Here is a 26,410-nt window from a genome sequence, read left to right on the forward strand (position 1 = left end):
GGAAGAATTTGACAAGATTTGAAAAATCACCTAGCTGAATGGATCAGGGAAGGCTTCATGGAGGAGACAGAAAGACTTTCATCATGTAGCGAGATATAAAGGGCTGGGAGGAGATGGGACTTGAGCTTCCTCTTCCAGTCTGTTTTCCATACTATTACAATTACAACCTTGTTCTCTCTCTCCTCAGGAAACTCCACTGGCTCTCTGGTTATTCTAGGATCAAGTTTCTTGTGTTTGGCTCTTAAATCTCTTTCCAGCCCTTTTCTGTGTTAATCCCCCTCCCAAATTCTAGTCAAAGTGGACATATTTGCTGTTCCTCACTCGTGGTATACTTCTTCTCCCAACCCCGTGCTTGGGATGCTCCACCTCCTCATTTATTAAATCTCCCATGACCCTCAAGATTCTGCTCAAGCCCCATCTTCTCCATAAACACGTTTTTTTTTTGTTACTGATTTTGTAAGTGTTTTTCTATATCCATGTTGTTTGCCCCAGTAAAATGGAAGCTTCTTGAGAGCAAAGGCCTGTTCAGTTTTTGTCTCTCCAGCCCAGTGTAAGTACATGGAAACGAATGGTATGAGAGGACTGGAAACGCAATGGAAATGTACAGAAAGAAAGCAATAAAATTCAGGTAAAAGACAAGAGGTTTCCAGGAGACCAGAGGGAAGTACCCATCCTCTCCTATATTTCCCTTAAAAGATGGACAAACATGCCCTTTCTTGAGACAATTTTTCTCCCCATTTGATGGGATCATCCTTGGGGGAAATAAGATGTTGTTGGGAATCATCCATTCTGTGCAGAAGCAAAATGGTTTACTAATAAAAATGCCAAAAGAAAGAATTTGGATTGAGATTCTAAACCTATTTATGAAGAAGTATTTGTTGTTGCTGCTATAAATGTGTCTTTCCCAGTCAATTGTACCAACTCCATCTAAAATTCTCCCCTGTCTGGGCCCCACATCCCAGCTAGCTGAACTAGTGTCTTCACCCCTAAAACATGCACTGACATTTCCCTGTGCCTGGAACAGATCCCTCCTTCCCCTTTCAACCCTAACTCCAAATGCATTCTTCCATGAAGCTTTCCCACATTCTCCTTGCCCTTAGCTCCACCCAACCCCTGCTGTCACTGACCTTTCCTCTTGAACTTCAACTAGGATTTGTATTTAGTATGATCCCATATTCCTAAATCAATCACTTTCCCTCTCTTGTCCTCAGCTTCTTCATCCATAAAAAAGAACATTGAGCTGAATTTCCTTACAATTCATTCTGCTTTGTCATGGTGTTACAGTTACAATTGAACTTTAACTCTTCACTAAGGAGTTAGGTTCAAGCCTACAAATTCTTTTTTTTTAATAGCTTTTTATTTACAAGATCTATGCATGGGTAAGGGCTTCCTGGTCAAACCGGGAAAACACAGTCCTGGACACATGGAGTCCAGGCCACTTACACCTGGTGGGCGCCTAAGACATGGGAGCGGCCATCCCCTGATGACAGGTTGGGGCCAGAGAAATTGAATGCTACTGTGTCATTGCTGCAGCGGAGTACCCTCCTCTGTAACTGTTTGGTGACTTGCCAGTGTCTTATTTCATCCCAATATCAAACCTGGGCTAAGAGAAAGCCCTGCTTTCAAAGAAAGGCCAAAAAATTCCCCAGACACCCTCATCTCTGCTCTGAGGGAGCTTACAGTCTAACGGTGTTCCTTTTAGCAAATAGAACATTTGCCCCTTCTATCAGGGAGCTTACAGTCTAACGGTGTTCCTTTTAGCAAATGGGACATTCTCTGGGTCCTTCTTTTACAAGGTGTAAATTAGCCATCCCCCATTAAGGAAGTAAGTGGAGATCAATGGGACGAGAGGCTCCGGTGAGTGACCAATCCTAGAACCAGCCAGCTTGAAGTGTGTCAAGGGAAAAGACTAGTCTATGTATGGCTTTGGGAACAGAGCATGACAGTGAGAGTTGTACATTATGAATTTGTGTAAATCTTTCAAAATCTCTAGAATCCCTGCTTCCCTTCAAGACTTCACTTGAGTGTCACCTTCTTCATGGACTCTTTCCTGATCTCCAGCTACAAGTGCCCTTTATATCTATTTTATATCCACCTCAATCTACATTGCCATCTCCTCAGTAGTTTCATTTTTTTCTTTATCAGCCCAATGCGTGGCACAGAAATGCCCAAAGATGGAGGTAAGTAATCCTTGAGCCTACTAAAAGTCATAAATTCTCCCAATAGACATGGACAAAAATGTCATCTCCACCGGGGTTAATTTTTTATAATGATTATTTAAATTTAGCTAGTTTTTAGACAGCCATCAATCATCTTGTCTGTTCATCAGTTTTGAGTCATTTCAACAAGTATTTAAGTATCTACCATGAGCCAGGTAATGTACTAAGACCAAAATTGATATCTTCCTCAAGGAGTTGACATTGTACTGGGGAAAACAACTTGTGCTCAGATAATTAACTACAAAATAGGTGTGGAACATGTACAAGGCAGTATTGGAGGGGAGAACAGGAGAGAGAATGCCAAATGATGAAGGAGGAGGCACTCGATTTGAACAGGGAATCGAGCTAGGATTTCCAAGACATGGAGGTGACGAGGAAGGAAGGTGGACAACCATTGCGCCAAGCTTGTTGCCTTTGGCCAAACTGTCCGAGATGTTCAGGAGGCAGCTGGGGATGCTGAGCTGGGACTTAGGAGCCACCAGTATCAGACAAACAGATCTGGGAATCATCTTCAGTGATGAGGATTAATTCTGTAGACAATGATGAAATCACAGAGAATATAAAGAGAAAAGAAAGAATGAGGGCAGAAGAAAACATCTCAGGGGATACTTACACCATCATAACCAGCCCTCCCAAGCTCCTTACACCGTAACGCTGCCAAGTCCAAAAAAAAAAAAAAAAAAAAGTGATAGTGTTTTATTTTTCCAATTGCCTGTAAAGATAGTTTTCAATATTCATTTTTGTATGATTTTGAGTTCCAGATTTTTTTCTCCCTCATTTACCTCCTCCCTCCTCAAGACAACAGTAATCAATCTGATATAGGTTATACATATACAACTATTTTAAACATTTTCATATTAGTCACTTTGCGAAAGAAAAATCAAGGAACAACCTTAAGAAAAAGCAAACTAAAAATAAAAAGTGGAAATCGTATGCTTCAATGCACATTTAATCTTCATAGCTCTCTGTCTGGAAGCAGAAGGCATTTTCCATCCCAAGTCTACTGGAAATGCCTTGAATCTCAAATTGCTGAGAAGAGCCAAGTCCATCGCAGCTGATCATCATCTCAACATCTTGCTGTTACTATATATAATGTCCTCCTGTTCTGTTCACTTCACTCAGCATCAGTTCATGTAAGTAAAGCCCTTTTTAAACTGAGGTTCACAAACCCATGTGGGATCACGTAACTGAATGGGTAAGTTGGGAAATGATGAGTTATCTTCAGTGTTTGATTTGTATACATATTTTATGTACCTGGGTCTTGAGTGGAAAAAGTTTAAGAAGCCCTGCTGTAAAGGGAAGCCTTTCTCGACCTTTCTACTAATTATCTTTAATTTTCCTTGTATAGCTTATTTTTATATAGTTGTTTGCACGTCGCCTCCCCAATTAGATTGTGAGAAGGAATCATCTTTTACTTTGTATCCTTGGTGCTTAGCACAGTGCTTTCCTGACACATAATAGGAGCTTAATAAATGTTCACTGATTGACTGATGTAGCAAAAGAGATAAAGAAGATAAGATCCAAGAGATTGAAGCTATAAAAACTCAAACGGGACAGAACAGCCAAGAGAAGGGGTGGGCAATCACATCAAATGCCATGTCGAAAAGAAGAAAGATGACTGAAGATGGAGCAAAAGCCAGTAGATGCAGCAGCCAGAAGTGAAGAGAGAAGTTTCAGTTAAAAGATGAAGCCGTGAGCCAGATTGTGGAGGGCTGAGAAGAGAGAGAAGAAATGCAAGTGACAAGTAAAGAGTGGAGACAGCTTTTTCTAGGAATTTGGCTGAAAAACAGGAATGTTTTAGAACAGCAGCTAGGAGGATAATATATCCAGCAGTTTTTAAGGCTGTGAGAGATGGATCTATTTAAATAGAGGTGGAAACCAGTAAAAGGGAGAGATTAAAGATTAGAGAGGAAATTATTGAGAGAATGTCTGCAAGAGAAATAAGGGGAGGCTGGCTGGCCCTGGCAAGGAGAAGGATCATCCCTTCATTGGAAATGGGAGATGGGGATGACGTCAAGGGATTGGAGGGAGAAAAAAAGGGGAACTCTAGGCAAATAGCCGTCTTCTGGAGGGACAAAGTCCTCAGTTTAAGGAGGGGGTGCAGGGAGGAATGTTGCAGGAGGCTTGAGGAGCGAAATGAATGTTTGCAATAGTCATAGTGATGAGTTAAGTTTTCTACTCAAGACCCCTTTTCACCCAAGATATTTTTACACGGTCCCAGGCATTATAGGGATATGAAATAAGTATACAAATCCAACAGTTATTGATAATAAATCATTATGAGGCCCCATATGGGGTTGAGACCCACAGTTTAAAAAGCTGGGGACCAGAGAATCTATTAGGAAAGAATAACAAGACTGCTGTGTTAGCGTAAAGGCCCCGTCCGCTGCATTGTGCGGCTTGTTTCGGCAGCTCGAAAGGGATGGGAGGATCAGGCGGGGTTGAGGTTTAGCAAAGTTTGATTAGAAAAGAACAAAGGGTCTGGGAAGCTGGTGTAGTTTGGCTGGCTCAGCAATGGGTCCATATTGGAAAGGAACAAAATACAGGGATGGAAGGGTTATGATGACCATGGGATGTGCCAGCGGGTCAAGGGACAGAGGTCCCGGTAAGTCCGAAGAATCGGTTCAGATGTAAAACATGGGCAGCCGAGTAAAGGTGGTTATGAAGGTAAATTTTCTTGTTCAGTACACCGAGTCCCCGTTTTGTTGGGAGCTAAAGAAAAAAGATTGAATCCTCTTAAAGGGAAAGAAGGTGGGATCTGAGGGTGGCTCCTCAAGCCTCCACCACGGCCTGATTCCCGAAAGAAGCCCTTCCCAGTCCTGCTTAATCTCTGCCCCTCCACACTAGCCCTCCTGTTTCCATCCTTCATAGAGATGTTTGCATGTGCTCTATCCATCCGCCTGGGAATCCTCGAGAGCAGGGACAATCTGTCTTTCCTTGGATCCACAGAGCTTAACGCAGTGCCCGGCACACAGTAGGTGCTTAATAACTACGAAGTTTCTGTTTTTTATAACTTTATTTATAAAACATGTGGGTAATTTTTCAACACGGACCCTTGCAAAACCTTCTGTTCCAATTTTCCCCTCCTTCCCGCCCCTCCCCTAGATGGCAGGCTGTCCAACACATGTTAAATAGGTTAAAGTGTGTGAATACTTCGGAGTTACTAGGGACGCTAAGTCAGTCCCCCTCGTGGTTCTCAGGGTCCAGGTCTGCAGATTGGAGAGCTGCCCCGAAGGCTCCCAGCTCTAGAGACGGCCCCCATAGGGCCAACCATCAGGCCGTGGCGCGGGGGACGGGCGGAAGCCGGGAGCAGAGAGGGCCTGGCAGAGGGCAAGGCCCGAGTTAGCTCCGTCTGCGGGAGGAGGAAAGGAAAGTGGGGCGAGGGGAGAAAGCCCTGCGGGGCCGCCTTGGGAGCAGGTTCACGCGCTCCGCTCCCCGTGGGAGCTGCCACCTCTGAGCCTGTTTCCTCACACGGAAAGAGGGAGAGCGAAACTGGGTCTCTAAGAGAGAGAGACCGCGCTGCCAGGGCCAGTCTGGGATTCGGAGAGGGGGCGGGACCTGGGCAAGGCCCTGCCCTGAGCCCAGACCTCTAGCATCCCTTGTAGCTTTAGACCGATGAACTTGTTGTCTGTGATTCTGACAGTGGGACCCGGACAAGACCTCACCCATCTCGGGCCTCAATTTCCCCTTAGGAAAAAATGGAGCGGACTGAACGCGACCCGATAATAATGTTTTTCAGCTCCGACGCGCGGTGACGTCAGCGACTCGGGCAACCACGTGGGAAGCTCCGGCGGAAGTCCCGCCTTCTTGCGTCACGGCGCCGGCCCCGCCCCCGTCCGCGCTGACAGCACCTTCTTTGACCCTGGGCGGGCTGCTAGCGCGCGTGGAGCCGAGATGTCGGTCAATGGCTGTCACGGCGGAGGGGCGGCAGGCCGGGACACGTACCGCTCGCCGCTGGCCGCCCGCTACGCCAGCCCGGAGATGTGCTTCCTCTTCAGCGACGCACACAAGTTCCAGACTTGGAGACTTCTCTGGCTGCTGCTAGCGGAAGCGGAGCAGGTAACGGGTCGGCGGCCAATCAGAGCCCGCGCTGCGCCCACGTGGCGCGCGCCCTTTAACCAGAGCGCGGAGGCGCCAGAAGTTGGGGGGACCCACGTGCCCTTCTCTTGCCTCAGTTTCTCCCTTTGTCTGAATAACAAAGTTGGCTCGGACGGCCCCGGGGGCGCTCCCTCCTCCCGCATCGATGTGGTCCCCTATACACGTGCGTCGGCCGCCTCCTGGCCTTTGGCCAGGCCGTAGCGGCCCCTTTATCGGCACCCGCTCCCCTCCTCGGGAAGTTGTTTCCCCGTTTTGGGGGCTTAGCCCCGACGTTAGTTTCTGGCTCCAGCCCGGAGAAGCTCCTTGTTAACGTTGCGCCCCTGACGGGTTCGGGCAAGTGGGGAAAGACTGAAGGAAGCGCTCAGTTCAGTGCTTCGGGCGCTAAGCGTCTGCGTTGTAATAAATAGCGAAACTTGCTGACAGTAAATACTGCAATTGTAAGTAACATAAAACCCTAACAAAAGTAAGTGACGCTGATAGAAGCCCGCTCCGGGAGCCTTCCGTCCCCAGCCAGCCACACCTGGGGGAGGGGCTTCCCCCCCAGCCGCTTGGTGAATGCCCGAGAGAGCGTCCTGAGAGCCAGGGGGCTTATGTTTGGCGGACGGCAGGGGTGACACGTGTTTTCTGGGGCGCATTTGGGGGGGACCCAGAGTTCAGCTTCTTATTTAATAGGCCGGGAAGCGGAGATTCCCAGAGGTTCAAGGTTGTGAATACTGTCCGAGGTCAGGAAGGTGGTCAGCGGGAGAGTCAGGATTTGAATTAGGCTCCCGGGACTGCCTTGGGAGGGAAGGACCTTAGAATACAGTGTCAGAACTGGGAAGGACCTTCAAGGTCATGGAGTCCGGCCCGGGACCCTGAGAGGTCCCAGCCAGAAGCCCCTCGGGAGCCCTCCCAACCTTAGAAAGCTCTGTCTCCTTAACGGGAGGCCCGAGGGCAGCTGCTCTGCGTGCTGGACCTCCGGGGTGTGCTCAGGAGGGGGGGATGTGGAAGGGGTTAGATTGGGGGAACTGCACCCCTCGGCGGGTACAGGTCAGAGCGCACCTTTTAGGGAGGCCTGGGAAAGGCCGGACAACAGAGTGACGACAGCAGCTCGCAGTTAGTTGTACCCTACAGTTCTCAAAATGGTCTGATTTTCTCAGGATTCTCTTATTGTTACAATTCTCAAATGACCCTTCGAGGTAAGTGCATTTATTTTAGAGAGAAGAAAGTTGTGGTTTTCTTCAGAAACTTAACGGGGTCCACAGTGACGAGTGGGAATAACAGACGAGAGATCCGTCCTGGGGTACGGAGATGAAGCAGAAGTCGGTCCTTGATTTGCTTGACCCCACATCCACTAGGCTGCCCAGCTGCCCCTTGGCTAGCCCAGACAGCACGTTAGAGACCACGTGATACTCAATGAGCACGTGCAAGTAAAGCACCCACTGTGCGCAAGGCACGGTGCTGCCCCTTCCCCCGAGCCTGCTGTGTCGGGCGGCCCTGCGCTGGTCCTAGAGATCCGGTGATAAAAGATCTCCCTGTTGAGGAGTCAGGAGCTCACCGCTGCGTGTCTGTGCCTTTCTGTTCTTTGTGCATCCCTGGTTTGAGCTGGTGGATGTACAGGGGGAGTGGGGGGCAGGCGTGGGGGCTCTCCCTCCTGGAGCTTCCAGCCTGGTAGGAAGGACCTCAGGGAATGCAGGTGGGTGGGAGGCGGGATCCCAGGTGCCCTGAATGAGGGGGCCCACAGCACAGGACTAGTGGCTGGAATTGGGTCCAGACCTACTGGGTGTATGGCTTTCCACAGGTCTCTGAGCTTCCCCAAACCTCAGTTTCATCATGCGGACCCTTGGGAGTCAGCGTCACTGATGAGAATGAGGAGAGAGAGACAGGGAGGAAGGGAACCCTAACACCTTCTCCAAAAGGGCATTGGGTGCCATCTAAGGTAGTGAGTCTCCCGTCCCTGGGGGCTTTCGCATGCTGCTGGGGGATCACTGGCCTAGGTTTGTAGAGGGCCAGGGCTGGGGGAGCTGTTTGAAAGCTTTTACAAATCTTCCTTCTCTCTCCGCCCCGCCAGTGCAGGGCAGTTCCCCAGTCCTCACTCCCCCCTTTCCCCCCCAGATCTATTTCTAGCTGGATGTTCCCATTCCTGGGCAGTGATGGCCCTGGGAGAGGGGAGGTTTCCCGTGTGAAGCACCTGCTCAGTCTTGTCGGTCATTTTTGTCACAGAAGGTCAGGCTCTTACCACTCTAGGAGCGTGTTTAGAAGAAGGGAAGGAGAGGACTGATCATTGCGGGGAGCAGGGGTTGGGGGACCACCAGCAGGAACATTACAAATCTGGTCCATGCTCTTTAGTTTAAAGGGGGGACACAGACCCTGAGGGGAGGGGGGACTTCTTTGCCTGTGATCTGAGAGCTGGAGGGGCCAGGGTGGGCGCCCCCCAGAGGGCTGTTGCCTTTGGTCATGGGGGTAACAGGGGTGCTCCAGCCTAGATTGGCTGTGACTTCCAAGGTGAGGTCCCAAGGCCCGCTGCTCAGGGCTCTTAGGGTTGGGGCCTGGACAGTCCGAAGTGGGACAATACAAAGGAAGGCCTAATGAAAAGGGCACTTACTCTGAGTCAGTACCCGGGTTCAGATCCTACCTCTGACCCCTAGGCCCTCTGTGAGCTCTGAAGGTCACCTCAGCTTCCTCATCTAAAATGAGAGAGACCCTTCCGAGGGCTCTGGAGTTGTGCTCCTCTGAGGGCAGAGGACCCTTCTGGGGCTGGCATTGCTGAAGCTCCCCAGCTCCCCCGGCTCCAGAGGATCGCCACAGTGACTCCCTGCCCATTCCCCCATGGCCAGGGAACGGAAGAGCCTGCTGTTCCGGGGCCCATCTGCCCAGCAGCCTCCCCATAATTCGGACACGCAGCCTGCTGCAGGGGTGGGGCGGAAGTCCCCACCTTTGGTCTGTCTGCTTTAACGCTTCCCTTTTGTGCGGCTGAGGCAGAAGAGCAGCAGAAACTTCGTGACCCCCCTGTGTGGGGGATGCACAAGTTGGTTCAAGTCTGCCCTGGGCAAGCCCTCTTCCCTAAAAGAAGTAAATCCACCCCTTATTAGCCCCCCAAATCAGGGCAGCCTCAGCCTGAGCCGTCCCCCCTTGGAGAGCAGCCCCTGGCAGCGGGGTGGGGAGGGCTCTCTCCTGGGCTGGGGCTGCCACCTGCTGCTGGGGCGAGGGTATTTTAGGGACTAGTCTGGCTCCCGCAGGGCCTGGGGCTGCACTCTGTGTCCTGGGCTTCTTGCTGACTCGGTGGCCTGGCTCCTGGGCTGGCCTTGACCCAGGGCTGGGGGTAGTCAGAAAAGCCTCTCAGCTGTCAAGCTGGGCTTGTCTCAGCAGTCCTGGGTTTTATTCTGAGGAGGGAAAGGAGATGCCAGGGTTGGCAGCTGCCTGGGTCCCCAGCCGGGGGGAGCGAGGTGCCGGGGGCCGTCCTTCTGGTGGCCATCCTTCGCCCCCCCCACCCAGCAGCTCCAGCTCTTCCCCTTGGACTCTCCCTGCCCTTGGCTCTCTGCACTCAAGGGCACTGCTCTTGGCCCTCTGCCCTGTTTTAAGCTTGGGAACCCTCTGCTCTTCACACCCCCGGCCCCCATGGCCAACGCGTCGTGTTCCCCTCTCCCCGAGGTCGGGGCACTCCCTCGCATCCCAGGGGAGGAAGCCAAGCGGCTGCAGGTGGCACCAGGATGCTATTCTGCGGTTCCCTCACAGACCGGCAGGCTGGCACTGGCCCTGCCTGCCCTCCCTGTGCGGGGCACCTCGCCTCCCACCTCCGAGTCTTTGCCCGGGAAGTCCCATTCTCCCCTGGGCATCTGCAGATCCTGGCTCCCTTTCGGACCCTTTCCAGAAGAGGCCGTTCTCCATGACCTCTGGGTCCCTCGTTCCCCCTTGTCTCCCGTGTGTTCTGTATGGTCTCACCTCCGAGAGCAGCTTTCTCCCTGGAGCGGGAAGAGGGGAGGGAGTGGGGCGGGGCATCAGCACTTTGTTATTGTGTCTCGCTCCGCTGTCCCGAGCGCTTGCTTCCTCGAGGGGGGTCAGCGGAGCAGCAGCAGTTAGCCCCTCTCTCCTTCCCCCTCCCCGGCTTGTCCCAGCTGACTAGGAGCAGGAGGCCGGGCCTGCTCTGTTAGGCAGCTTGTCTTTGGGTTATTGTTTTCAAAAGTTCACTTGACACGGGAAATAAATCAGTGTGTCTGATGAAGTTAACGGTGGTGTTCTCTGAGGTTCCCCCGCCTCTCTCGTACTTTGGAATCATTTCTTTTTTCATTGGCACATTCAGTTTGGGCACAGCAAGGACTTCCCAGGGACCCTCCTGCCCCTGAAGTGTTCCCCACGTCACCGGGACGCGACGTGCACTGGTCCTGCTGTGCCTTTGGCTTCCCCCGTGAGAAATACTCCGTGACCCTGCTGTGCAGGAGGGCTTTCCTTACTGTCACCATTAACTCTGGGGTGTAGCTGCAGTTGTAGAGTCCCCGGATCACTTTGAGGACTTTCCCTGATTAGTCCCAATGGCTTTCCAGGACATTTGGGCCAATTTGCAGCTTCCCCAATGAGTTTGCATTGTGCCCGTTAGCCCTCCGGCGTTGAACATTCCCACCCTTGCCCATTTCCTGGGTGTGAGTTGATATCTGGGATTTCAGCTTTTTTAAGCTGACTTTACAAACTCCTGACAATTCACCAGAGTTTTCCATCACTTTCGTGTTTTCCTCAGAAACTCGGTCTGCCGATCACCGACGAGCAGCTCGAAGAGATGAGACAGAACCTGAACAACATCGACTATGACATGGCGGCCGAGGAGGAGAAGCGCCTGCGGCATGACGTGATGGCTCACGTCCACACCTTTGGCCACTGCTGCCCCAAGGCAGCCGGCATCATTCACCTGGGGGCCACGTCTTGCTATGTCGGAGATAACACGGTATGTGCTGCCTGGACCTGGGCTCACCCCCAGGCCCCGCTTAGAGGAGTCGGGGCTCGGGCTGCTTGGATGCTTTTCTCTTATTTGGGAGCGGGAGCGCACGTGGATAAATCCAAGCGTGTCCTCTGTGCCCCTTCACTTTATGGATGGGGGATTGGCCACAGTCACGCAGGAGTAATTGGCAGTGTCAAGATTGGAGCGTAGGGCAATGAGGAAAGGCAGGATTCTCTTTTTTTTCCCAAAATTAAATTTTTAAAAAAATGATTAGTTCCAAATTTCTCCATCCCACCAAGAAGACAAGCAATATGATATCATTTGTACATATAAAATCATGTAAAACATTTTCACATTAGTCATATTTCCAAAGATGGAAAGTAAGAAAGTTATACTTTAGTTGGCACTTGAGTTTATCAGCGCTCTCTCTGGAGGCAGAGAGCCTTCCTCACTATGGGTCCTCGGGGATTGCCTCGCCTCTCACAGTTGATCTTTGTTGCCATGTTGCTGTTTCTGTGCACAGCGGTGTCCCGGTTGTGCCCGCTTCACATCGCGTCAGTTTGTCTGGGTCTCCCATGGTTTTCTGCAGCCTCCCCTCTCATTGTTTCCCACAACGAGATAGGATTCCTCCCACCATGTGTCGCTGCTGTCCAGCCCCAACCCCGCTGATGAGCGTCCCCTCAGTGAAAAGGGCAGGATTTGAATCTGTCCTCCGAGTCTGGACCTAACAATCCTGTCACTGTACAAGAAAGCATTCTTCTAACATTCTCTCTGCCAAAACCCAGTGTCTTTGTTCTCCCGAGCACTTATTAATTATGCGCAGGGATCATAGGACTCAGTGTCAAGTTGTACGGGGAGGTTTTGTGTCTTTCATCAGTTATGTCCCAGCCCCCGTGAGTCTGCTTGGTTGTTAGCAGAGTCGACCATCAGAATCCAGGAGCTGACCCCTGGGGGGCAGGGGCCTGGGGAGCTTCCCGCCTCTCCTGATAGGGTCTCCTGGACCCTGCTTGGCCACGGCCATTTGTTCAGTCCCGGTGTTCTTTTGAAGTGCCCCGCATCTGTCTGGGTGTCTTCTCACGTCAGGTAACTCTCTCAGACCCTAGGGTGTCTTAACCTAGAGTTGGTGAAATTTATTTTGATTGTAGTCTTTTACTATAACCGGTTTCCTTTTAAATCCTATGTGTTTTAACATAGGTATTCATTATTTCTGAAAGGGGATCTGTTCTCCAGGTCATAGGAGCTCCTAATTCCTGATTTGTATGACTTTGGGCAAGCTTCCCTCTCCTCCAGACCTCATTTCCCCATCTGTAATGGTGATGAGCCCGTTCTCATTAACGCCACCATAATTATTGATCGCATCCACTTGGGATTGAGTTATCTATGCTAGGAGATGAGCCTGGTCACCCCTGAGCCTTCTGAGATGCTGGGCTCAGGAAGAGTGGGGGCCCAGCCCTCAGAGGGAGGGCTGAGGTCTGGTCGGTGGTCGGCCCATTGTTCCCCTCCCCCAGAGTAGGGAGCAGATGCCCCACCTGCTGTGGCGGCTGCCCCGCGCCCTCCTGCTCTGATGTGTGGCTCCCCTGTGCTCTCCTTGGCAGGACCTGATTACCCTCAAGAAGGCCATTGATGTGCTCCTACCAAAGGTAAGGGGGTGGAGGACCTGCTGCTTCTCTCAGCTCCTTTGGGGAGAATGGCTCACGGAAGAGAAAGGCAGGGGTTTCATTGAGGAGGGTGACCCACGGGAGGGCAGGTCGCCCTGGGCGTCCTACTGGCCGACAGGGTCTGCGTTCCTAAACATCCCCAAGGGAAGCGGCTTCCCAGGTGAGCCCCAGAGGGCTGTGACCCTCAGGACTTTGTGCCTCAAGGCTGGGGCATAAAACAGGAATTCTCTTGGCTTGCAGCCATAGTCTCCTGAAGCCTCACTCTTAATGTGAAAGCTTCAGAAAACACGGCATTCATAAGGTGGCTGCCCGAAAGCAGAAGGCCGGCCTGGGGCCTCTGGTGCCAGTTAAGCCATTATGGGCTTCCGTGGTCTAAACAGTGGTGTGAACACTAGGTGGGAGGTGATGGGGACAGTGCCCTTCAGGGCATCTTTGGATGGGAGGCGGCTGGTGGCTGGAACTCGTGCCCTGTCTGTCCCTCTGCCCCTTTGGGCATCACTGTGGGGTCTGGGGGATGCTGGGCTGCCAGCCTCCACAGTCCCCTCTGGAGCCCTGGGCGGCTGGTGGGCAACCCCATGGGCGCCTGCGGGCATGACGTGCGTGCTGACCTTTCAGCCGCTATCTGATCTCTTGCTTCCCTCCCCTCATGCCCTCTCTCACAGCTGGCCAGAGTGATCTCCCGCCTGGCAGACTTTGCCACCAAGCACGCCAGCCTTCCTACCCTGGGCTTCACCCACTTCCAGTAAGTAACCCGACCCCTCCGTGGGGCTTTGACCTTTTCAGTGGCTCCCACCTCCCCCTCCCTGAGGGAGCCTTGGAGTCTCCCTCATCTCGGTAACCCCCATGTTAGGCACCCAGTAGGCTCTTCAGAAATACTTGGTGAGTGTTTGGGCTGAAGCCTCTGGTGTTCTCTGAACCTCAGAATTCTTCCCTCAACCATGGGGGGCAGTGATGGCGCCGGACGCCACCCTCCAAGAAGTGGCGAGACTCAGATTTCTTTTATGGAAAATGCATTTTGTCGGTCTTAGATCTGTGTGCCTCGCCGGCCCAGACCTTGTGAGAGCCGCCGGGTAGGAGAGGGCTTGGCTGGCATTGGCCCGGAGGGCAGGACTAGGTTTAAATGGAGGAGATGCTGATTTAGGCTGGATGGTCCCCCAAGTCTCTGGCTGCCTTGGAGCCCTCTGGGCCCAGGGAGGGGGCCCCTAGGACTGACCCCCTGCCTGCCCTGGCTTTGGCACGTGTGACCCTCCTGAGATGCCAGGGAGATGTGAATCGATCGGTCAGAGGCCGAGAAGGGCAGGCAGCTGGCACTGTGACCCAGACATGTCCTCAGCAGAGACCCTGCGGGGCCCGGGCAGCCCTTCGCCCGCACTCCCTTGGCATATATGCAGGGACACAGACACCTTACACAAAGCCTGAGGAGAGCCTGATCACCTGCTGTGCTAGCACAGGCTGTTGACTGGGCTGGGGCACCAAGAAGCAGGAAAGAAGTCCGGTTTGCATCTGCTCCTGGGCTCCCTGTCAGTGAAGAGCTTCCGGCTCCTGGAGGACGGCCTGATTTAAGCTGAAATCTGCCCCTGGCTTTCGTGTGCCCACGTGTGGTCGGGGGCAGACGCGGCCCAGAAGCTCCCGGCCCTCAGCCTCAGACTTCCAGGAGGCCAGAAACAGTTGGAGCAAGTGCGTGTCCTCTGCTTCTTTGCCCGACACTGATAGAGTGGGTTGTGGCCGGCTTCTGTGTGGGGCAGCTGTGTCCCTGACCCGCTCACAAGAGCTGCGCTTCTCTGCATCTTCCCGGCGTGATGGGAGGTTCTGCGCTCTGCTGGTACTGCGCTGCGGAAGGGCGCTTCAGTGGGAATGGAAGGCATCCCCCAGTCACTTGTGGATGGTGACCCCGGCCACCTCGCCCTCAGGGCAGGAGGCTCTGTCGCAGAGGAGGCTCCGGCCTACGTCGAGGGGAGCTGCTCCTTGGGGAGCCTCGGTGGCTTTTTGGGTACCTTTAAGGTCTGAGGTTTTTCTCCCACCTCTGTCTTCGTCCGCTGCAGATCACCGGTGGCTGATCCCTCAGGAATCCCTGTTGTGTCACCTCCCCAAAGGCGCTGCTTTGTGTGCTCTTGGGCCAGTCCTTCCCAAAGAAGGGAACATCTTTGTTCTTCTGAGAATCCTCGTTTTGTCTTCTCTGATCCCTTGTAGGGGGAGCTGCTATATTGGGATCCCAGAGACATGGCCTTACTTTTTTTAATTTAATGTTTTTCTCAAAAGTAAATACAATTTTAAACATTTTTTTTTAATTTTGAGTTCCAAATTCTCTTCTTCCCACCCGTATCCCTTCTTTGAGACCTCACTTTCCATGATGGTCAAGAGCCTGTTACAGAGGCCCTACACATCTGGTGTCTTTCCCTTGGTTGCCCTTCAGAAATGTCCTTGCTGACCGTTCCAGGGCCTTCACCAGGCTTTGCTGCTTCTGCATTATGGGCCCCGCTGCCCATAGGCCTTCTCTGACAGAGACATTTGTCCCAGCAGCCAAGAGGAGCCATAGGGAGAGCACAGTGCCAGTTTAGAACCAGGAATACCTGACTTCCACTCCTGCCTCAGATACTTGGCAACTGGGTCACGTCGGGCCAGTTCCTTCACTTCCATAAAATGGGGTAATAAGGGCACCAGCCTCCCGCAAGTGAGGTGTGGGGGCCAAACGAGGTAATGTGTCCGAGCGCTCTATGTAATTGTTGGAAGTTAAATGTTATGGTATCGATATTTACTCCTCCTCTGTCCCATTTTGTCTCACACTTGTTCGCGTTTTCATTATAAGCCACTTTCTTTTTATCTCATTTGTATTCTTTACTTCCTACTGATCTTCTCTCCTGAGACAAGGCGTGCACGCGGCGCTGATTCGGAACGCTCCCGCCGCCTTGGCGGTGACTTGTTTCCTGCATGTCCACACAGGCTCGGGGCCCCTTTGGGACGCCACGCTCAGCTTGCTGGACTTGGGGCTGGGACCTGAGGGCGCTCTCTGGCGCAGTTTGCCTTTCCCTTTTCCTGTTGCTGATCCATGTTCTCGGACATCCTCTGCTAGCCCTGCCTTTTCCCATGTTTATGTTGAAGTCACCAAGGACTGAAGGACTTCTTCGTGCCAGGTCCTAGAGAGAAAGGGACACGCAAATGGGGGCAGTCCCTGGTGCCCTGAGGAGACTCGGTCATAACGAATAAAAAAGCTTTATGTCCAGAATGAATTTGCAGCAGAGCTTGGGGACCCGGAAAGGCTTCCTTTAAAAGGTAGAGCAGCAGGCGAGGTGCTGAGGGAGGAACCGGTCCCTCTGGCGTGGCTGAACCAGCTGGCAGGCCTAAGCCAGGTTGGGGATGCGACAGGCTCACGGCCGTGGCTGAGTCGGGAATGGCTGCCCCACGCATGGGAAGGCCTGCTAAGGCAGAAGGCGCTCCGGGGGAGGACGGTTTGTTCTGACGGCTAAAAAGGGCCAAATCGGGCGCTGGGGAGCACTCACGGCTCGCGGAGAGCATCCACGACATCCTGGGCCATCCCTGGCCCTGCTGGCTTTTGTCTTGGCACTGGACTTGGTGACTCAGGGAGAAAGACTTGGTAGATTCTGCTTCACTGAAATCCAGGTCATGGACAAGTCAGTGCAGGGGATGTCAGAATGGAGGCCGGGGAATCTGAGGCTCGGCAGAAGGGAGTCCTCCTTCCAGGTGGGCGCTGTGAGGAGGGGCCAGTTTGGCCAAATCACAGATCCTGGCACGTCAGCCCAGAGAGGGGAGCTGGGGCGCAGGTTTGCAGAGCTAGCGGGCTCTGTTGTGTTTTCTCCTAAGGGCTGAGGAGAGCACCATGATCCGATGTCTGCTTAAGGACAATCACCAGGGAGACTGTTTGTAGGATGGACTGGGATGGGAGAGGCTGGGGGCAGGGAAAACAAATTAGGGGCTAAGCAATGGTCCAGACCAGAGTTGATACAGGCCCTATGAGAGGTAGTGACTGTGCACAGTGGGAAGGAGATGGAGACGAGACTTTTGGAGCAGAAACGCCCGCTGGAACACCTGGAGAGGCTGTGTGAGCTCAGAGTGACTTGGGAATCAAGGGCAGTACCAATGGAGGAGATGGGAGGGCAACGGTGCCCTCAAAAGGGGCTGGGAAGGGGGGACGAGCACTGGCTCAGGGATGTCTAGGGGACATCCGGCGCTCATGGCAGGAGATGAGTCTGGGGATAGCCAGATGTGGGGGTGCCATCTTCCATCAAAATAATGTGGGAGCTTCTGAGGTCCATAGAAGATGGCATTACATTCTTTTTAAGTTCATGAACAGTTTTCCAGGTTTTTCTGGGAGCATCCTGCTCATCATTTCCCATAGAACAATAATATTCCATCATAATCACATACCACAATTCATAAAGCCCTTCCCCAATTGATGGGCATCCCTTCAATTTCCAATTTTTTTTTGCCTCAAGGGGTAAATCCTGAACTAAATAAGGAGTGGGAGCAGTTGTGAAAGACGTAATAGAAGATTTTCATTACATGAAATTACTAAAATTAATGTAGGCTAAAAAAGGATGTGATCAGTTGGGGAAAAGTGTTTTTATCGGGTAAGAGTCTAATTCCAAAATCTACATAGCAAACAATATGTAAGATCTTAAAAAATAATAATAAAGAACAAATAGTTCTCAAGAGAATTTCAAAAACTATCCCAAAAATGATTCCACAGGGTTTGACCTCGCCCTGAGAAAATGAGCAAAGTTGACAAAAGGTAAAATAGCACATGTTGGGGGCATGGTACCCTGATGCATTGTTGGTGGAGCTGGCTGTTAGTGCAGCCATTCTGAGAAACGGCCAGAGTCTTTGACCCAGAGATCCGCTGCGACCGACCCAGGGAAAGGGAACGTGCAGATTGGAAGATCTTGCCATTTGTGGGTTTGTCTGAGATGGGTGTGGGGAAAGAGGCTGTGGGGTTCGGATCGCTCCGTTGGTTCTGGATCTCTGGAGTGGAGGGTGCCCTCCCCCAAGCATCTCATGAAAGTCTGCCTGGGAGACTGGGGACCTGTAGGGAGCAGTGCCTGACGCGTAGTAGGGCTCGTGAATGTTCGTTGCCTGACTGCCTGGGCCCGCTCAGGAGTGGGGGGCTCGGCCTTGGCAGTTTCCTTGCTCTTTTTCTGTTGCTTCTCAGCGCGTGCTGCCCCTTGAGCTCTGTTCCTATTGTCCTCAGGCCTGCCCAGCTGACCACCGTGGGCAAGCGGTGCTGTCTGTGGATCCAGGATCTGTGCATGGACCTGGAGCGCCTTACACGGGCCCGGGATGACCTGCGCTTCCGGGGAGTGAAGGGCACCACGGGGACCCAGGCCAGCTTCTTACAGCTCTTTGAAGGAGACCACCAAAAGGTAGCTGAGTCAGAGGAGCTCCCTGGGCCTGGGAGGGGGCGGTGGTCCGCAGGAGCTGCCCCCGGTGATGGCGGCCATGCCCCAGGGGCCTTCAGAGAGCTCTTGTTTCCCCCCCAAGGTGGAAGAACTTGACCGAATGGTGACCGAGAAGGCCGGTTTTCGGAGGTATGTTGGGGGGAGGGCCCCAGGCTTCATCCTCCCTCCTGCTGTGGGGGGATGCCGGGCCTTTGGTTTTTGTAGTTTCAGCTCATTTGTAGCTGGGTCCCCACCCCTCTGGGGCCCATCCTGGCTGTGGGACCCTGGACAAATACTTCCCCCTCTTTACAACTTTGGGTAACTGAGGGGGAGCCTCCCGCACCCAATAGAGACCTGAGCCCCTTCTTGAAGTAGCAAGGACCTCTAAGCTGTCCCTTCTGGCTTGGGAGGTGGCTCCCAGGGCACGTGGAGAAGCAGCCCGGCTTCCTTCGTCTTCCCTTACAAAGAGGGGCTTGGTGCACTCCTGGCTCCCGCTGGGCACTCTGAGGTGCCCGTGAGAAGGGGGGAGGTGGCCCACAGCACCCCCTGCCTGGCATTTCCAGCCCCATAATCCTCTGCCAGAGCTGCTGTGGGGACCCCCAGACAGGTTCTGGCCATCAGCTATCGGGCCAGGAGAGCTGCTGGTTACTGCCTGTGAGGCCCATGTCTCCGCAGCCCCCAGGCTCTCGGGGCCACGGACCCCCTGATAAACACTGGCTGCGGTGGGCAGTGCTCCGGGCGTGTCCCCGGGTGCCCCCCGTCCCCTGACACTACAGGAGCCCTTTCCGGTTCCTTTGCAGAGCCTTCATCATCACAGGACAGACGTATACCCGGAAGGTGGACATCGAGGTGCTCTCTGTGCTGGCCAGTCTGGGAGCGTCCGTGCACAAGGTTGGTGACCGAGCTCTGCCCTCGGCTTTGGGCCCCCAGCCGCTCCCCCGTGGTGCTTCCTCTGGTGCTTGAGCCTCCTAAAGGGACCCGAGGCGACAGAAACGGGCCAGGGCCAACCTGTCAGGCGGCTTTTTAAAAAGATATTTTATTTTCAGGCCACTACATTTTCTACCTCTTCTGCTCCCCCATCCAGAGAGCCATCCCTTGTAACCAAACGGTTTTAAAGGGAAAAGCGAATGTAGCAAATTAACTCGGAGAAAGTCTAATGGCGTACGCAGGGCTCTGCAGCCATTTGGGGGGCCCTCCTTTGTGGCTCGCCGGGGTCCCTCTGATTTGTTTTCCAGAATTCCCTGGTTCCTTCCTCATGGCTCAGCCCCTTCAAACTTGTCATTCCTACCAGGCCCCCAAAACAGGGCTGCAGAGATTCAGGCAGTGGGCATAGGGCAGCAGAGAGGCAGGTGGCAGGGGTAGGGCAGCAGTGGGCACAGGGCAGCAGAGAGGCAGGTGGCAGGGGTAGGGCAGCAGTGGGCATGGGGCAGCAGAGAGGCAGGTGGCAGGGGTAGGGCAGCAGTGGGCATGGGGCAGCAGATAGGTCGGAGGTGGGTACTGCACCTCCTGGGACTGTAGAGAGGAGGAGGGCAGGCATGGGGCAGCACAGGTGGGTGGTGGGCACAGGGCAGCAGAGGAGAGCAGCAGCCGGGGTATGGCCCCCCCAGGCGACCAGATAATTTTTGACCTGGGAGGGGCCAGGAGTCCCCCTTTTGCAGAAGAAGAAGCTGAGGCTGAGGGAGGGTTTGGTGGCTAGCCCAGGGTCCATTAGTGAGGAGCACCTCCGTGCCATGCCCAGAGCTGTAGCGGGCCAGGTGGGCTCCCTTTCCACCCAGGGGCCTTCATTGTTCATGAGGGCCCAACCCCTAAAAAGCCCAAAGGCAGCAGGGGAACGTCCCGGGGCGCTGCCCTCGTCACCTGCTGTGGGTCACAGCGTCCCCTGACCCCGAGGGCCCAGCGGGGGGAGCCCCGGACCCCCGGAGGGGGATGGGCTCAGCATCGCCTTCTTGCTTTCAGATCTGCACCGACATCCGGCTCCTGGCCAACCTTAAGGAGCTCGAGGAGCCCTTTGAGAAACAGCAGATCGGTGAGTGCTGGGCCCGGGCGGGCTTCCTGTGGTGTAGGAGGTGCCCTCGGGCCCCGGCCCGGAGCAGGGATTCGGCAGGATGGCAGGGGGCATCTCGGAGCGGCTTCTGTCAGACGTCCTGTCTCTGTTTTATAACCGGGCCGACCCCGTTGGCCCCGGGCCGGGCTCACTTTGCCAGGCGGCTCCAGGAGCGGGTGCCTGGGTCTGTGCGAGGCTTCCCTTCTGGGGCAGCGGGCCCCGGCCTGGGTGTGCTCCGTGGGAGGCATCCCAGGGGCCCTGGGTCACACTGTGCCAGCAAGGTTGGGGGCATCGGCAGGCCCGGGGGCGTTCTGGGGTCTGGATGGGGCAGGTAGGCCCTCCTCCCTGGCCGTGGAGTCCGGCCTGTTGGCGAGAGGCTGACGCGGGCCAAACCTGGGCGCTGCTTCCGGGGCCCTCTGCGAGCGGCAGCGGCCGGGCCAGGGAGCCCGACAGTTGGCTGGAGTTGCTGGCACAGGGGCCCCGGCCTTTTCCCTCTGGGGGCCCACATTGCCGTCCCTCCTGCGGGCGTGGGGGCTCCCGGGCTGGCTCATGTGGGATCATTATCCTGAATGGCCCGGTGGTCTGGAGGGGCTCCGGTGCGTGTGCTCTCCCCGTAGCCTCACGGCCTCGGTATGGGGCCTCCTGGGCGCGCCCCCGCTGTGGGACAGGGGCACCGACTCATGCCGGTTCCCTGGCTCTGGGCCTGAGGCTGGCTTCTTCTTGGAGTGTTTGCAGCCTGGCTGGGGGGCTGCTCCCTGGCCTGGGAGGGGCCTCTCAGGAGCCCACCCTTTGGTTCCTAGGAAAGGCCCTCCCTGGGGGCCAGCATCAGCACCCCCAGCCATGGAGACTTGACCTTGGCAGTGACCTCTTGGGCATCCCACAGTGGAAGTGAGGGGAGCCCGGCTGCTGCCCACCTAGGGAGGGCCCCCAGGGGGCGCCCATGCCAGGAGCACCACAGCTAGTTGCGGGGAAGGTTGGGGGTGCCGGCCAGACTCAGCTCCTCTTCCATCCAGACCATGTGGGGCTGCCCAGGGTTTCGGGGTGCTCGGGGTTACAGTGCAGAGAGCGCCCTCTCCTCCCATGCGGCCCGGAGCCCCTGCCTCTGCTCCTTGGCTTGGGGGCCACCTCTCCTGCCCCCGGGGCCCCGACAGCTCCTGAGGGGTCTCCCTTTCTCGGGGCAGGTTCCAGCGCGATGCCGTACAAGCGGAACCCCATGCGCTGCGAGCGCTGCTGCAGCCTGGCCCGCCACCTCATGACGCTCATCGCGGATCCGCTGCAGACGGCCTCCGTGCAGTGGCTCGAGCGGACGCTAGACGACAGCGCCAACAGGTTGCCCCCTCTCTGGCGGGGGTCTGGGGGCTCAAAGGGGGGTGCCTCGGGGGGCCAGTGGCGCACTGACCCCGGGTGGCCTGTCTTGCAGGCGCCTGTGTTTGGCCGAGGCCTTTCTCACAGCGGACACCATCCTGAACACTCTGCAGAATGTTTCTGAGGGGCTGGTGGTGTACCCCAAGGTAAGGGCCCAAGGGAGGTGGGGGATACTCACTGCACCCCGACTTTGGGCAGCTCCTGGGGCATCATTGTCAGGATGCAGCTCAAAGCTGCTCATGGCAGATGTGGGGGCGACTGGGGCGGGGGGGGGGGGGCTGCGCAGAGGCAGCCGTGACAATTCCTCCATCTCCTTCAGGTCATTGAGCGTCGCATCCGTCAGGAGCTGCCTTTCATGGCTACAGAGAACATCATTATGGCGATGGTGAAGGCGGGAGGCAGCCGCCAGGTGCGGGGCTCGGATGCAGGAAGCTGGCTGCCCCTGGGCCCCCTGCAGAGAAAAAGGGGGAAGCCCTGCCCAGAAGGGGCCACGGCCCTCACGTCAGCTTAGCAGGAGTTCTCGGCAAACCCACTTTGTATGGAGACACCCAGAGAGGTCCAAGGCCCTTCCGGGCAGAGGACCTAGTGTGGCCCGAGGGCAGGCAGGGGTTGATTTGGGTTTTCAGGGTAGACATTGGGCAGACTGTCAGAATCAAATAGGACTGGGGGACCGTGGGCCTTCGGGCCCGGCCACCGCCTCCCTGCCGCCCTCCAGCCACTCAGGAGGCCCCACGTTGTCCCCCCAGGATTGCCATGAGAGAATCCGGGTGCTCTCGCAGGAAGCAGCCGCCGTGGTGAAGCAGGAGGGGGGCGACAACGACCTCATCGCCCGCATCCGGGCCGACCCCTACTTCAGCCCCATCCACGCCCAGCTGGAGCGCCTGCTGGACCCTTCCTCTTTCACCGGCCGCGCGGCCCAGCAGGTGATGCCCGCCTCCTATGGGGCTTTCTGGTGATGAGGGCCTCCTGGGGCTGCAAGACCGGCCTCCTCTGCTGGGGGGGCTCCAGCTTCCTTGGGGTGGGTGCGGTGGATGTGCTGGGAGGGGAGAGCTCGGAGTCTTTCCTGAGACCTCCTGGCCAGAAAAATGGCCACGAGCCATGTCCTCCTGCAGCCCGGGGAACCCAGCCCCCCCAAGTCCTGTTAACAGATGAGCTGGCGATCGGTAGGCCCCACACTCTGGTGGGGGGCCAGGCCTGGGGTTTGTTCTCCACTGTGAACCCTTAACCAGCTCCCTTGGTGTGGCTTGGCTTGGGCGATCCCTGGAAGAGCCCCACGGGGTCACGTCCGGGCTGGATTTTAACACCTTCCACTCTCCTCCCCTCTCCCTGTTTGGACAGGTGGAAAGGTTCTTGAAGGAAGAAGTGCAGCATCTCCTGAAGCCTTACCAAAGTCAGATGGACGTGAAAGTGGAACTGAACCTTTAGAGGTGAAAGAAGGTGCAAGAATGGGGGTGCACTTGGGGGCACAGTCCAGAAGGATGTGTGAAGGGGGCGAGGGCACGGGACATGGCTTATTTATACTGCGCCTTTGGGAAAGGGATTTTTCCCATTTCAGATTTTATCATTGCAAAAAAAAAAAAAAAAGCAGATTGGGGGTATTTTTCTCTGTCCCCATTCTGCTGTTTAATAAATTAATGTTATTGATACTCATCATTTGTTCATTCATTCAATAACCCTTTTTTTGAGCACCTGCTGTTTGCCAGGTCAGTAGCCCAAGGGCAGGCCCAGAGGTTGGGGGCGGGGGGCATAGAGAAACTGGGCCCAGAAGTGCTGGGGGGTGGGGGCAGTACTACAGAGGGACTGGGCCCAGAGGATCTAGGATCAGCTTGCAGCGGAGGGACACAAAGGGACAGAGTGCATTATGTTGGTAAGGAATAATTGAGATGCACATAAAAGCAAATTCAAACTGGGTGGGCAGTGAGGGTGCTCTCCTCTTGGAGGAGGGGCTTGCTGAGGTTGAGTCCGCAAGGAAGCTAGGGAGGGATTCCATGAGAGCAGGCAAAGGCTGTGGGCCGACTGTCAGTGAGGATGAGGGAGGAGTGAGGCACGTGGAAGGGGATGGGAGGCCTGCCCCTGAGAGCAGGATCTGAATTTGCTGCCCTCACGATGGCCTGCTTGTGCCACGGGATGGGCCTGGTGACAGACACTCAGCCGTGTGCCAGCCTCCCGATCTCAGCAGTGCTGTGAAAGGAGTCTGGATTTGGGCTAATCAGCTAAAATTTAGTAGTCCTCAAACTTTTGTTCTCAATATCTTTATCCTATTAAAAATGATTGAGGATCTGTCCAAAGAGTTTTTGTTTATGTGGGTTATAGTTATAGATATTGATCACATTAAAAATAAAAATTATGAATTTGTAGACTCTCTGAAAGGATTTCAGAGATTCCCAGGATGCTCTGGACCAGACTTTGAGAACTACTGAGCTAAATAACATCTGTCTTCTTCCCTCTCTCCCTCTTTCCCTCCCTTCCTTCCTTCCTCCTCTCCCCTTTCCCTCTGTCTCTCCTTCCAGCCCTCCTTCCGTCCCTTCCCTCCTTTTTATCCTGCTCTGCCCTTCTTCCTCTCCTCTCTCCCCTGAATGGAGGAAAGCATAATAGAAATATCAGATTGAAACCCAGTTACAAAAGGCTCTCAGCATTAGGCTTAGAAGTTTGGTTTTGATCTTACAATCAATAAAGGGCCTCATTCCCCCATTCTCTCCAGTTACCGACTGCCAAATCCAGTGGCCCTTCTGCGGCCTGGGATGCAGTGGATCACTTTTTCCTTGATACTTTGTGCTCTCTGGGTTTCCAGGATGGTCCCCTAATCCCAATGGATTGAATTACCCACCATCCCTAGGCTTCATCTGCACATCCATTGACCTCTGCTCTCTCATTTCCCAATGCCCAACTTCCCAAACTGGATGTCCAGTAGACATCTTAAATTCAAAGTATTCAGAACAGAACTTACTCTCTCCCTCTCTCCCGCTTCCCTCCCCCTGCTCCTGCCTTCTCTATTGTACAGGGCACCATCATTCTCCCCTCCCTCAGACTCCCACCCTTGGAGTCGTCCTGATTTTCTCTCTCACCTCCCTCTCCAAATGGATGGTACCAAGTCCTATTGATTCCAATTTTGCAACATTTTAATATGTTCCCGGCCCATTTTTTTATTAAAAAAAACAAAACAGAATTTTAAGAGGAAAACAGAAATGATCATGTGCCCCACAAAACATCAGGGAAGATTCAAAATATATAATAACAAATTATCAGTTCAAGAAGAAATTATATTCATGAGTGTCCACTTTACTTCCTTGTAGGTTGTTCTTTATTTTTTATTTTTTGCTAAGGCAATTGGGATTAAGTGATTTGCCTGGGGTCACACAGCCAGGAAGTGTTAAATGTTTGAGGCTGGATTTGAACTCAGATCCTCCCGACTTCAGGACTGCTGCTCTAGATCCACTGCATCACCTAGCTGCCCCTAGATTATTCTTTGGTTCTATGCTGCATACCTTTTTATTTTATTCCTTTTTTCCCCTCTTTCATTCCCCTTACCTCCGCCAAGCAGGTTATAGTTAAGCAAGGATATATTTATATATACATTTGTAGATATTTATGTACACATACCTCCCCGCCTCATGTACACACATAACACACACTTATTTTTCCTATAGGTGCTGACTCTGCTTTAATTCTGCTCCTTAACTTGCCTTACTATTACTTAGCCTCCCCTGAGCCATAGATCCCTCTCATCTTCTTCCCCCACTCTTTGCTTCCCCTTCCATTTATCCCTCTCTTCTTCTTTATAGATTTTGGAGGGAGCTATATTATGTTGCCTAATTATCCCATTCCTGATGAGCAGGTTTTCCGAGCCCTTCTCCCCCATCTGTGCCTATTCTGCACCTCATTTTAAAACAAAATCACTATTTTTACCTTAATTCTGCCCCAGTCTTTCTTTTGAACTACCCAGTTGTTGATGTCAATGTTAAACATGATATGCATTTCTATGTAAAAACCATAAACAATTTGTCCATGTTAAATTCCTTGAAATTGAACTTTGATATTGCTTCTTATATGTTAAATTTTCTATTGAGTTCAGGTTTGTTTGAAAGAAGGTACTGAAAAATCTGCAAGTTTGTTGAATGTCCAGTTTTTTTTTTCAGTCAATATTATGGATAATTTTTCTGGATGGTATTTTTGGCTACAGGCCTAGTTCTTTCATTTGCCAGCATATGATTCCAGGATCTGTGTCTTTTATTGTGGTTGCTGACAAGTCCTGTATAATTCTAACTGTAATTGCAGCATATTTGAATTGTTTTTTCCTTATTTCTTGCAAAATTTTCTGTTTAATCTGGGAGTTTCAAAATTTGGCAATAATATTACTATGTGTTTTCCACAAGGATCTCTATTTCTACTTTCCTTTCATACTCCAGGACAATTTTCTTGGATTATTTCTTGCATTATTGTATGAAGGTTCTTTTTTTTTTTTGGTCACAGCTTTCCAATTATTTTTGCATTTGCTCTTCTTGATCTGTTCTGTCATTTTTCTTATAAGATGTTTCACATTTGGGCTTTTTTTCCATTATTTTTATTCTATTTTGTTATTTGTCTCTTAACAGCTGCACTGGCTTCCCTTGTCCAATTCTAATTTTCAAACAATTATTTTCATCTTTATGTAGTGTTGGGGCTAAATTGTTCTTTAAATGTTTCGTAGAATTCACATGTGAATCCATCTGGTCCCGGGGATTTTTTCT

At 53.3% G+C, this 26,410-nt stretch overlaps 1 protein-coding gene across 1 annotated transcript; it reads left to right on the forward strand.

Moving 5' to 3' along the window:
- Positions 1-6,030: 6,030 nt before the first annotated feature.
- Positions 6,031-23,333, forward strand: ADSL (adenylosuccinate lyase). Its single transcript, XM_051962087.1, has 13 exons — positions 6,031-6,278; positions 11,029-11,232; positions 12,822-12,866; positions 13,547-13,626; positions 18,088-18,259; positions 18,378-18,424; positions 19,075-19,165; positions 20,231-20,300; positions 21,500-21,647; positions 21,739-21,829; positions 22,003-22,092; positions 22,430-22,606; positions 23,022-23,333. Exons 1-13 carry the CDS (start codon positions 6,114-6,116, stop codon positions 23,106-23,108), a joined length of 1,467 nt encoding a protein of 488 aa, XP_051818047.1. The 5' UTR covers positions 6,031-6,113; the 3' UTR covers positions 23,109-23,333.
- Positions 23,334-26,410: the final 3,077 nt, after the last annotated feature.

This window comes from Antechinus flavipes, chromosome 5, assembly GCF_016432865.1.
Source record: "Antechinus flavipes isolate AdamAnt ecotype Samford, QLD, Australia chromosome 5, AdamAnt_v2, whole genome shotgun sequence".
NCBI lineage: Eukaryota > Metazoa > Chordata > Mammalia > Dasyuromorphia > Dasyuridae > Antechinus > Antechinus flavipes.

Bases quoted from the DNA above. Each gene is read 5' to 3' on its own strand.
- ADSL (XM_051962087.1), top strand. From the start codon at position 6,114: ATGTCGGTCAATGGCTGTCACGGCGGAGGGGCGGCAGGCCGGGACACG. The intron at 6,279-11,028 runs GTAACGGGTCGG...TGTTTTCCTCAG, and splicing joins TGCTAGCGGAAGCGGAGCAG to AAACTCGGTCTGCCGATCAC. The intron at 22,093-22,429 runs GTGCGGGGCTCG...TTGTCCCCCCAG, and splicing joins AGGCGGGAGGCAGCCGCCAG to GATTGCCATGAGAGAATCCG.